This window comes from Macaca nemestrina, chromosome 17 (genome assembly GCF_043159975.1).
Source record: "Macaca nemestrina isolate mMacNem1 chromosome 17, mMacNem.hap1, whole genome shotgun sequence".
Lineage (NCBI taxonomy): Eukaryota > Metazoa > Chordata > Mammalia > Primates > Cercopithecidae > Macaca > Macaca nemestrina.
Window position 1 is genome coordinate 13141593 of NC_092141.1, and position 12957 is coordinate 13154549.

The following is a 12957-nucleotide window of genomic DNA, read 5'->3' on the forward strand; positions in this document are numbered from 1 at the left end:
GACCTTGCTGAACACCATAAGAAGCCAACCCGGCCGGGCGCGGTGGCTCACGCCTGTAATCCCAGCAGTTTGGGAGGCCGAGGCGGGCAGATCACGAGGTCAGGAGATCGAGACCATCCTGGCTAACACGGTGAAACCCCGTCTCTACTAAAAAAATTACAAAAGATTAGCCGGGCGTGGTGGCGCACGCCTGTAGTCCCAGCTACTCAGGAGGCTGAGGCAGGAGAATGGCGTGAACCCGGGAGGCGGAGCTTGCAGTGAGCCGAGATCGCACCACTGCACTCCAGCCTGGGCGACAGAGCAAGACTCCGTCTTAAAAAAAAAAAAAAGAAGCCAATCCAACACAACTTTCTGCCATTTTCCCTAACTCCTCACTCTTAGCCAATATGAGGGCTGCATCCCAAGATATATAGCAATGAGAGCGAGATCAAATGCTGTGCTATTGAACAGCAGGGATCACCAGCTCCTCTTCTGGAACAGCTGCGTTCTTAATGCTCCCTGCCCGCCACTCCCCGCATTTCTTCATAAAGCCAATGGCACAGGCTAGCTTCTCATCCTTGCAACATCCTACTTCTCATTACCAAAGATTTCTTTCATATTGTTCTGTCCTTCACGAAGTGCGGTCTGCAGAACTACAACAGTGAATTCCACATACAGCCTTTCAAGACAGGAAGTAACTCTGTATATATTATCAGCACATCTTGAGCAATAGTCCCATGGCTGGATCTTTAATTTCTGCCACAATCCTGGTGGATACTGTCAAATCCCACTCATTTCTCCAGTGTTTAATTAGATCCCAATAAGATGTGTCTGTTTATCACTATTGAAGTAAATTTGGCTTGTCTCCTTCAAAAGCCAATGATACAGACCTCAATATTCTCAGAGAAACTAATGCTTACAGGAAGTTTTACACTGAATTAAAGGTTGTGAATTGAATTGAATGATACACAAATTTCTTTTTTTCTTTTTTTTTCCTTTTTTTTTTGATAGGTTTGGTTTAGCAGTGCTTAAAGAAGGAGTCTAATTTTTCTCCAAAGTCAGCCTGACTTTTTTCTGGTCATGTAGCTCAAGGTTAACCCTCCTGAGCCCAGGACACATACACTTTCCATTTCTGCCGAACCAGCTGCCTCTGGGCCCTGTGGACTGAATGGTATCTCCCCAAAGTTTGTATGTTGAAGCCCTAACACCCAATGTGACTGTATCTGGAGATCGGTTCTTTAGGAGAACCTTATGAAGGTTAAATGAGGTCATAAGAATGGGCCCCTATTTCACTAGGATTGGTGGCCTCGTAGGGAGAAAGGGTGAGCTCTCTCTGCACACACTCAGAGGAGAGCTGTGTGAGGACAGAAACAGCAGCCATCTGCAAGTCACAGGTAGAGGTCTCCAGCCTCTGTCTTCATCTTGGATGTCCAGCCTCCAGAATTGTGAGAAAATAAGCCTCTGTTATTTAAGCCACCCAGTCTGTGGTGCTTTGTTATGGAAACCCTACCTTCTTTGAAAGCGAGTGAACTAGTGTAAGACAGGAGGGTTTTGGAGTGGAAACTGCAGCCTATGGAATGAAGAAGTGGAATTCTGGAGGCGGGGCAGTGTGAAGTCTCTTTAGAATTGGCAGCGGAGTCTCGATGGCCATCAAAACTCGTTCCTCATCTCTCACCCCTCCTCATACAGGCGTCTTTTTCTCATATCCGATTTCTTCAAGGTCACTGGATGTCGCATGGGCTCATGTCTCCCCACTGTGAGCCCTCTTCCTTTTGCCCCGATTCTGAAAGTGCCGAAGAGAGGCTCCATTTGTCTGGACTTTGCTCATATGCAAAGTCTTCCATGACTTCCACGAGACTTCCATGACTCGTCAGTTGGGTCAATGTGAGGAAGGATGGCACAGGCTTGACTTGGATCAGAGGCCCTCACCTGGGCCACTCACTGCCTGGATCATGCAGAACCTGGCAGTCCCCTTTTCGACCACACATTCGTGCAGGAGTGGAAGCAGGAACTTAAAAAGTAGGGGATGCCCGTGGCAGAGGAAGGGGCAAGACTAGACAGAAGGAACAGTGAATGCTCCACTGAAGACACTCTCCTGTCTGCCTTTTAAAATTCTTCTTCTGGACATTCCATTGTCCTCAACCGACCTGCATTTACCTTCTTTAGATATTCCTGGTACCTGAAATTTTAAACCCTTCTTCCTCACCCTTCTCTCTCATCTCTCCCAAGCCTTCATTAAAGCTTGTTCCCGTCTTCATCTCCCCCAGATCAAATAGTCACAGTCCTCCTTCCCCAGAGAAGGATGGTGGCACATCAGCCACTTTGGCAAGAAGAAATGATCCTTGTGCTCTTCAACTTTGAAAGCTCATAGTTTCCTTGGACGATGTCTAGTGTCCCTGTTTTTCCTCTGACAGGGCAGTCCAGCTCTTGAGTTTATGTGTAGAACAAAGGTCTGAAAAGACTCCCAAACCTTGAAATTCATAGTTCTTGTCACTTTTCCTAAAATGACTATCTGTACAAACTTTTCCCAACATGACTCTCTGTACAAAATTCATGTCACCTTTCCCAACATGAGTATCTGTACAAAACTCTTCTGTTCACACCACAAGAGTTTACCTTGGTATTTTGTTTGCTATTTGTGTTCCACAAAGAGAACGTATTTTGGACATTTTGTCACTGTTTTAAAATATCAAAATAGACCAGGCACGGTGGCTCACACCTGTAAACCCACCACTTTGGGAGGCGAATGAGGGTGGATGACCTAAGGTCAGGAGTTCAAGACCAACCTGACCAGCATGGCGAAACCCCGTCTCTACTAAAAATACAAAAACTTAGCCGGGCGAGGTGGCAGGCGCCTGTAGTCCCAGCTACTCGGGAGGCTGAGGCAGGAGAATGGCGTGAACCCGGGAGGCGGAGCTTGCAGTGAGCTGAGATCCGGCCACTGCACTCCAGCCTGGGTGACAGAGCGAGACTCCGTCTCAAAAAAAAAAAAAAAAAAAAAAAAAAAAAAATTAGCTGGGCATGGTGGCGTGTGCCTGTCATCCCGGCTACTCGGGAGGCTGAGGCAGGAGAATCGCTTGAACCCAGGAGGTGGAGATTGCAGTGAGCCAAGATCGCACGCCACTGCACTGCAGCCTGGGTGACAGAGCGAGACTCAGTATGAAAAGAAAAATTACATATATATATATATGTAAAACTCACATATTGTTAATTGCAAATAAAATTTCTTATAAAAAGGGGAAAGGTGTATGTTTTTAAAGTATCAAGATATTGACTACAGGATGCAGTTTGGAGGAAAAAATAAATGAGAATAAAAAGAAAAGAAAGAACTTGGGAAAATGTCTTCATTTTAATATACATATATTTAGTGTGATTCTGTTTTTTAAAAAATTTAATCCTGAGTTACAAAGCCATAAAAATCTACTTAGTGTTTGTAGTCACTTTATGTATATTTTTAACACTTACATGTTGGTTAGTTATTTTTTCTTCAGGTAGCATGAGTCAGATGGTGGTTATAACTTAATTCCATAATCTACCATTGCGTTATAGTTATTGTCTGAGATGTAAATTACAGCCATGGCATCTCATATTTTATTTTCCAAAACTCCACAACGCTTTAATACTTTATTTGAAATGACTCAACTGGGAGAGTGTTAATCAAATATATCACTTGTATAGGATAAACCTTTATAAGAAAAAATTACCCAGGAATTCTTATTACTCTTGATCTGTTATTTTTTTTCAATTTAGATGTTGAAACATCTTTCAGTAGAATATTTCCTTTCTAGTTTGCCCTGAATTCTTTTCTTGGAATCAGGAATCTTTCGGAGAACATGTGTTCATCTCTGGAGCTTCAAGCCAGCTTGATGTCTCAAAACCTTTTTAAAGTAATTTTCCCGTGATTGCATTCTTTAAGTGACACAGAATCCTCATTTTTGCTCCTTTTTCTTACCAGCAAAGAGACTTTTAGTTTCCCTTTCTTGTGTTATAGAGTCTTGCATTCTTCTGTTTTTCCTGCAGATAGCAAAAGAGAAAAGAATAGTGGAGTAGAGAAAATACTAAATGATTAGATTCTCGACTCTTGACATGAGAATGACGTTCCACTTTCTGCCCCCGCATCAGAGGCTGCAGACTAATGGTCTGAAATCCAGATAGCTTCTGTCTTGTTTGGTCTGTAGGCTATTGGCCTGCATGGTTTTTGAAAGAAATTATTTGTTGCCACACTTCCCTGGGAGAATTCACATGACAATTTGCTCCTTCTCTAGTCAGTTGAAACATCTGGCAACCCACGGCCCAGCTTCCTACCCACCTCTGCTCCATCAGCTGGAGCTCGAGAACAGCTACCCTCTCTTAGACAAGGCAGGATCCCTCCTACCAAGTTCCCAGCTCCCCCTGCTCCCTCCTGACTTCCCAAGACTGAAGCCAGCCTTGGCTGCTGTTTGTCCTCCTGATTACAGGATTGTTTTTCTTAGAGCTGAGAAATAGTTTTATATTTCCTGTCTCTATTACAAGTAGGAAATAGAGGATCGTGCGGACTAGTTTTTAAGATAATGGCCCATTTGATTTATTTTATTTTATTTTTTTAACTTGCTGGCCTCTATAACCCATTGAGTTTACAGACTCAGGAGAGGAACCCACTGCTGAGACCTAATTCAGCTACTACTATCTAGCATAATTGGAACCATCTTTTAGGGCCTACTTTTGGTAACTCCCTACCGATAACACAGCAACCAGAAATATTTGTATTTCCCCCTAAAGTTTTCTGAGTAGCTTCGTCAGAAGGCCCAATTTTTAAGAAAACATTCATGAGGAATCTAAATGTTGCCATAAAAATTGTTTTGGGCTTACCAGTGGAGATTTTTGCTATCAGATTTGTTTTTTTTGTTTGTTTGTTTATTTATTTGAGACGGAGTCTCGCTCTGTCGCCCAGGCTGGAGTGCAGTGGCCGGATCTCAGCTCACTGCAAGCTCCGCCTCCCGGGTTTACGCCATTCTCCTGCCTCAGCCTCCCGAGTAGCTGGGACTACAGGTGCCCGCCACCTCGCCCGGCTAGTTTTTTTGTATTTTTTAGTAGAGACGGGGTTTCACCGTATTAGCCAGGATAGTCTCGATCTCCTGACCTCGTGATCCGCCCGCCTCGGCCTCCCAAAGTGCTGGGATTACAGGCTGGAGCCACCGTGCCCGGCCTTCAGATTTGTTTTTAATCTTACCAGCATGTCTTCTCACTTAGCATCCGTCCCTGGCTTCAGCCAGGAAGGAGAAGATTTCCATACTCAAATTCCCACAGGATAGGCAGGGGACTTAAAGCAATGATAGAGACCGTGCTTAAAGGGCAGTGATAGTTATTTTGAAATATAGAATATCCAATATATTACTATAATCACCCTGATTAAACTTCAGATGTCTCACCACAGAAAGTCACGAGTGAGGTGATGGATATGTTCACTAGCTTGATTTAATCATTCCATATTGTGTGTGTGCGTCCATGTGTACATATATCCCAACACATCACATTGGACCCATCGATGTATATGATTATGATTTATTCATTAAAAAGCACATTAAGTTTTTTAAAAAGACAGCAGTAGCGATTGTCATTTGGCTTTAGTGTTTGGAAGACAATAGTGAAAATGGTGACAAATCGGGGGATGCTTGTCCTATCTGAAGGGGCCGCAGATTCTCAGCTTCAGTCAGCAGTTGACGCATGGAAATGTTGGTCCACTGCCTCCTTGCCTAGTACTTGGTACCTTTTCATGACCTCCCTTTTCAAGTGAGGGTATGTAGTTCCCTGGGTGATGTTTGTAACCAGGTGTTTTCTCGGTGCTCCCATGGGATCCCCAGGGCTCTACCTGTCTCACGTCTCTTTTTCTCCTATTTTCCATCAGGTGGCAGCAGACTTCCAAGTCTTCAGGTTTGTCCAGCAGCTTACAGCCTGCGGGTGCCAAGGCTGATGCCCTCAGGGAAGAAATGGAAGAGGCTGCCAACAGAGTGGAGATTTGCAGGGTACCTGCCCTCTTTGCTCCTCTCTACTGGGACAGGCTGGGGAGCCCTTAGGGATTTCCTTTTTGTTCGCTGGAGTTCTCTTAAAACTCTGCCAGTGAGCCTCTGGTTGAACTGAATGTCCCCAAGCCCACCCGGCTAGCATCTCCAAGGAGTCCAGGATGAACCCAAGGAGTTGGGGCTTTGATGGTGACCTAGACAGGGAGGCAGCATTCAATTATCATTGGTGGTCCTGCATGCTAGGCAAAGAGAAATGACCTGTATTGCTGTGTGAAGCTTTTGTGTAAATCATCTGAGTCCCAAAGAATAAATTCTGGGTACCAAAGGACAGTTGAGAATTTGACCATAGAGGAGCCTAGACTCACTGTTTATACTTTATTTCCTTTTTGGCTGCCTTTTGATATTTCCTGAGTCACTTTATCCATCCTATGCCTCCTGGAAGACATGTATCTATGAAGTTGAAATGCTAGCCATGAAGAGAGTCACAGCAAAGAGAACTTCCCACCTGTTAAAAGAGAGGACATTGTTCTGAAAACTGCGACTCTGTACTTGTGTAATGATGTCCTTTGTTATACTCATTCAGATGTTTCCCATCTCCTTTATTTGCAAATATTTTATAGGACTAAATTAGCAATAGACTGTTCATGATGCTCTGCGTGTATGTACATCTCTTTACCTGCCTATATGTCAGCTTGGGTTTCCAAGGAAACCAAAACTCTATTTAGACCCAAGGAACAAAAACATCACATTTCTGTAACTATTCTGGGAACCTGTCTTAATCACATCCAGTTTTGAAGGAGAATAACCCGTTTGCCTGTGGACATCTCTGTTTTTCATGGCTCTGTCTAGTCTTAGCTTGTCCTTTGGCTTTTTCTCTTACGGCCACACTGTGCAAGTGGCTTTGACCTTGCATTCAGGTGACATTCAGAATCAGAGAGAATTTCTCTCTAGAATTAGAAACATGGAAAGATTTTTAAAGAACTCACTGTCTCCCATCCAACAGTACTATGGAACCAAGCAAAGTAAGACTAGTACTTCACAAGCAAGATTTTTTGTGAGTGCAGCTGATTTGTTATTTGAACTCCTGCATAAATGCCAAATATCTGGCATGTGTGGTATTCCTGGAGCATAATTATTCTCTCCTTGCAATTTCATTTTTACTGTGTATTCTTTTTTTATTCTTTTCTCTTTTTTTTTTTGGAGTCAGAGTTTCATTCTTGTTGCCCATGCTGGAGGGCAATGGCACAGTCTCGGCTCACTGCAACTTCCGCCTCCTGGGTTAAAGCAATTCTCCTGCCTTAGCCTCCCAAGTAGCTGGGATTACAGGTGTGCACCACCATGCCTGGCTAATTTTTTTTGTATTTTTAGTAGAGACAGGGTTTTACCATATTGGCCAGGCTGGTCATGAACTCCTGATCTCAGGTGATCCACCCGCCTCGGCCTCACAAAGTGCTGGGATTATAGGCATGGGCCATCGTGCCTGGCCTACTGTGCATTCTTTATCTACCATAGATCTATGTTCCTCTGTTAAGAATTCTTTTTTCTTTTAATTTCTTTTTCAATAGAGAAGAGAGGGTAGTGGTAAGCAGGGATGCTGGATGTGAATATCCAAATAGATCAGAATAAAAGTTCAGTAGCTTTATCCATTCCTGTCTTGCTTCTTGTATTTGCTATTGTGCCAAAAATATATTCATTTCCTCTTCAAAGATTAATAGTACACGCTCAGCATAATCAGTTAAAAAAATACAAAAATATATAAAGAAAAATGCTAATATTCTCCCCCTTCCTGTCCAGCAAACTTTCTGTTTCCAAACAGGATAGAAACCTCGCCGCCAATATTTGTTAAGACTTCATTATGACAGTGCATTTTGTTAGGTGCCAAGCAGTCATAACAGTTATAAGGATAAGGAAGCCAGTGCTAGATAACACCTGTGATATCATACTCCAAACTTTTCTTCATAATCATATGCAGTCATAGATAGCATTTTTCTACTTATTTATATGTTTGTTTTTGTTTTGTGTTTGTTTTATTTTGAGACAGAGTCTTATTCTGTTACCCAGGATGGAGTACAGTGGCACGATCTCGGCTCACTCTGCCTCCTGGGTTCAAGCAATTCTCATGCCTTACCCTCCCGAGTAGCTGGGACTACAGACGCACGCCACCACTCCTGGCTAATTTTTGTATTTTTAGTTGAGACAGCGTTTCGCTATGTTGGCCAGGCTGGTCACAAACTCCTGACCTCAGGTGATCTGCCCACCTCAGCCTCCCAAAGTGCTAGGATTACAGGCATGAGCCACCACACCTGGCCTATATGTTTGTTTTTAGTAAAACGGTCATATTGTTTATATTAATCTGCCATTTACTTTTCTCAGTTAACACCACATCCTGAACATCTCTCTAGGTTAGTAGCTGTAATTGTAACTTAGTCTTTTTTATAAATTGCGTGATATTCCACAGTAGGGATACACACACACACACACACACACACACACACACACACACACACACACGATTTATTTAGCTATTTTCCTATTGATGGATGTTCAAACTGGTGTGTTTTTGTTTTATTTTTTTAGCATTCCCAAAAATGATACAATAAATATATACTTATATGTATATCCTTATACCCTGGTAATTTTTTTTCTATAGAATAGATTCCAAGAAGTGACATTTTTGGGTCAGAGTCTATGCATACATTTTTAAATTTTCATAGCTATTGACAGTTTACTTCTGTGAAAAGGAAATTGCATTTTACATTTCCACCAGCAGTATATAAAACTGCACATTTTCCTTCATCTTCTAATGTATGTTGCTCCTATTTTCAGTTTTTGCCAATTTGGTGAGGGAAGAAAAACTACCTCTTCACTATTGTGTTCTTAATTTCCCTGAATATAAATGGCGATGAGTATCATGTATTTACTGGACATTCTTCATGTATTTATACGCATTCTTAATTTGTTGAATTGCCTATTTGCATTGGCAATTGGCCCAGTATTTCTATTGTTTTTCTGAAATATCAATTTATAAAAATTCTCTATATATCAGCAGTTTTAAACTTTTTTCTGCCTGCTGTGCTGCAGATACCTTTTCCAGTCTGCCATTTGTCTTTTGACTTTATGTTGACATCTACCATTAAAAATTTAATAATGTGTTTCCTTTGCATGGGAAAAGATCCTGGGTAGCCCTTTAGGCATCTTCTATGCAAAAGTTAAGTGATTTTTCTTCTTTAATTTTATGTTAAAGTTTTAAATTCATTTTATACACCTATTTTATACACTTTAATACATCTGAAATTTATTTTTGTATATGATGTGAGGTTGGGGTTTCTTTTTTTTTTTTTTTTCAGATGGATCGTCATTTATGCCAGCATTATTTGTTAAATAAGCTACCTCCCCCTGACGTGAAATTTCACTATCTAATTACTCAAATTTATTTCTGGACTCTTATCTTTCATTAATCTGTTTGCCTGCTCCTGAGACAATAGTATGCAGTTTCTATTCTAATGATTTCATAGCAAATACAATCTTCAGTAAGGTAGCCCCCACTCCTTTTTTTGTAGTTATCTTGGCTAGTCTGTTACATCCATTTTAATATATGAACTTTGAAATGATCACATCCAGTTCATGAAACCCTACTTTGTGCTCAAGGGAGTCTCATTTGTGTGCTGAGCTGATCTCCTTGAGAGTGCTCAGTGCTGATTTTGTTAAAGTTCTCTTCTGATTATTCTTTTATTTTTACTTTGCTGATTGCCAACTGTTTTAAATATCTACCTTGGTCTTCCTACCTCCCCTTGCTGGGGTTCCTTGAATGGAATCTCTTCATGGTTTTGTATTTCCTCAGCAGGCAAGTGTTTAGGATCTCCTATATTGTGGCAAATCAGCCAAGTGCAAATTTGTAGACTGAAAGTTAATGAAGTAGTAATCTGATTCCTCTTTTTTGAGGACCAAGCAGAGCTCCCCAGATCTTTGGGACCCAGAGAGATTTAGCCCACCAGGAAAGCCAAGTCAAGGTGGGTTCCATAAGACAAAACCCACTGAGACCTCAGGCAGGCTTGCAGGTGCAGCACTGCCTGCCTGTATTCTTTCAGAAGCCCATCCAAACCCTGCCTTGCTCCCTATTTCAAGACGAGACAAGCCCAACTCTTCATAAGTAGTACCTGCTTTCTCTTTTCTTCCCAAGGCTTTCTATAAAAGACCCCTGAATCAATATATCCAAGGAAGTATAAGTAGTTGATAATTTTTCAGTAAGAGGAGAGAAAGTGAAGAAGGACCCGTGAGCAATGATGTAATAATAGAGGACAGTGACTACAAACCTAATCCACTTGGCGACAGCAGTGTCAGTTTTGTTTTGCTTTGTACAGGAGACTGGCTGCAGTCTTAGGATTTTCACTGTAAGGTGACACTTTCCATCATCACCTTTCCTGCTTTTATCTCCCCATATTTCCTCACATAAATTCTTATCCTTGCTTCACTCACATCTCTGTTTTTCTCATTTAGCCTTGTCGTCTCTCTCTTTTAATTTGTATCTCTTCTTTTCTATTTTATTCTTCTTCGATGTATAATCTTTCCTTTTTGAAAACCAAACTTGAGTCTGGGAAAGACAACAACAGAAAGACAGATGTCTAGCTCATTTTTTCCTCCCTATAATCTGAAGAGCACATATATTGTTAGACTAAAAGGCAACCTTGAGTCTGAACCTACAACTCCTTATTACAAAATTAGTGCCATGTCATGGGAAGTAAATGAGATCCTGGAAGAACCCATGACTACTCTCTAATTTGGAAGGCTGTGGAATGGTCGAAAAGCATTTATGTTACTTGGAATCCCTTCTGCCAAAAGCATCTAGCCTGGCAGACCTATGGGCAAGCATGGCCACACCCAGTGAGAAGCCAACTGGTGGCAGAGCTTCCACTGGTGTGGATTTTCCTGAAACACGGCTGGGACCTTCCTTGGCGTGTCAGGCAGTAGTACCACAAGGAGTTTGGGCACAGCCAGATCATTTACCTAACATGGAGGACAGAAGACATCATGTACAAAGAGATGTTCCCTGGTCTGTTTACTTCAACAAATTAAAATAATTTTTATTATGATCTCTGAAGTTGACCGCATGCATCCTCTATAGCAGCAGCCCCACAAGATCTGAGTCACTAAATTTATATCAGACAGAACTTAGGTCTGAGAAGATTCTATCAGAGTGGGTGGGAGGGGCAGGAAAGAGATACTTACCATTTTAAGGTCAAAAAATAATCCTGAATAGATTATTTTTCTATGTTGACGATAATAATAAAGTATGCAAAAATAGAACACTTTTAAAAAGTATTTACATATGATAACAATAAATTTCAGACAGCATGTCTTGGTGCCTCAAATACGACTAAAGAGCATATGGACTAGGCGCGGTGGCTCACACCTGTAATCCCAGCACTTTGGGAAGCTGAGGCAGGTGGATCACCTGAGGTTAGGAGTTTGAGACCAGCCTGAGCAACGTGGTGAAACCCCATCTCTACTAAAAATACAAAAATTAGCTGGGTGTGGTGGCTCATACTTATAATCCCAGCTACTTGGGAGGCCAAAGAAGGAGAATCACTTGAATCTGGGAGGTGGAGGTTGCAGTGAGCTGAGATCGCAACATTGCACTCCAGCTGGGGCAACAGAGTGAGACTCCATCTCAAAAAAAAAAAAAAAAAAAAAGAAATCAAGGGAATGTGGATTTTAGGCACCAATTGATAAAGGTGAGATAAAATTGTCAAGTAAAGTGGAAAGGGAACTGAATGAGATTAGGAAATATTTTTTTAAGTAGAAAAATAATGTAGGTATGGCATCGATTTTAGTCAACAACCGAATTGACACTGCAGAAAGGTAAGCCAATGATGTAGAGAAGAATTTGAGAATTTCTTCTAGAATGTTAAGGTGAGAGCCAAAAAGAATGAAAGAAAAGATGACAGATGTTGAAGATAATGGAAAACCAAGGTACAGATAATAGGAGATCCTGAAAAACAAGCAAAACAAATCAGAAGAGCATAGAAAAATAAAATTGACCTGCATCAGAGATCTCTGTCTCAAATCTGTGATTCTGAAAAACAGAGATTTTGCGCTTTTTTTAACCTTTGAAATGATTTTTTACACAAACCTTCTTGAATCAGTAAACTTTATTTTTTAGAGCACTTCTAATTTTGCAGCCAAATTAAGTGGAATATAAAGAGACCTCCCATATATTTCATTGGCCCATAAACACACACAGCCTCCCCCAGTGTCAACATCACACACACAGTGGTAGAGTCTGTTACAATTGATAAACCTATATTGGCGCATCATTGTCTTCCATAGTTCATAGTCTACTCAGGGGTTCACTCCTAGTGTTGTATATTCTGGGAGCTTTGACAAATGTATGCGACTGTATCCACCATTGTAGTATCCTAGAGAATAATTTCATTGTCCCCACATCCTCTGTGCTCCTCCTATTTATTCCTCCCTGCCGACCCTTGACAACCACTGCTCTTTTTATTGTTTACATGGTTTTGTCTTTTCCAGAAAGTCATATAGCTGGAATCCTACAGTATGTAGCCTTTTCAGACTGGCATCTTTCACGTAGTAATATGCATTTCAGTTTCCTTCAAGTCTTTTCATGGCTTAACAACTCATATTTCTTTTTAGCCCTGAATAATATTTCATTGTCTGGATATACCACAGTTTATCCATTCGCCTACTGAAGGACATTTTTGTGGCTGCCAAGTTTGGGCAATTATGAACAAAATGCTGTAAACGTCCACATGCAAGCTTTTGTGTGACATACGTTTTCCATTCATTTGGGCAAGTGCCAAAGAGCATAATTGCTGGATCATATGGTGAGAGTATGTTTAGTTTTGTAAGAAACTGTCCTACTGTCTTCCAAAGTGACTCTACTCTGCATTCCCACCAGCAATATATGAGAGGTTCTGTTGCTCCACATCTGTGCCTGCATTTAGTGTTGTCAGTATTT

The 12957-nt window shown here is 41.4% G+C and overlaps 1 protein-coding gene across 5 annotated transcripts in view; it reads left to right on the forward strand.

The window, feature by feature from the left end:
- Window positions 1-12957, forward strand: part of LOC105473538 (Rho GTPase activating protein 44) — a 203353-nt gene that overhangs the window by 134813 nt on the left and 55583 nt on the right. For 4 of the 5 annotated variants that reach the window (XM_071082365.1, XM_071082363.1, XM_071082366.1 and 1 more), the window contains exon 7: window positions 5864-5981. The exons of the other annotated variant lie outside the window; for it this stretch is intronic. In XM_071082365.1, the coding sequence (XP_070938466.1) occupies window positions 5864-5981 (118 nt within the window). The remainder of the gene's footprint in view (window positions 1-5863; window positions 5982-12957) is intronic. 5 annotated transcript variants of the gene reach the window in all.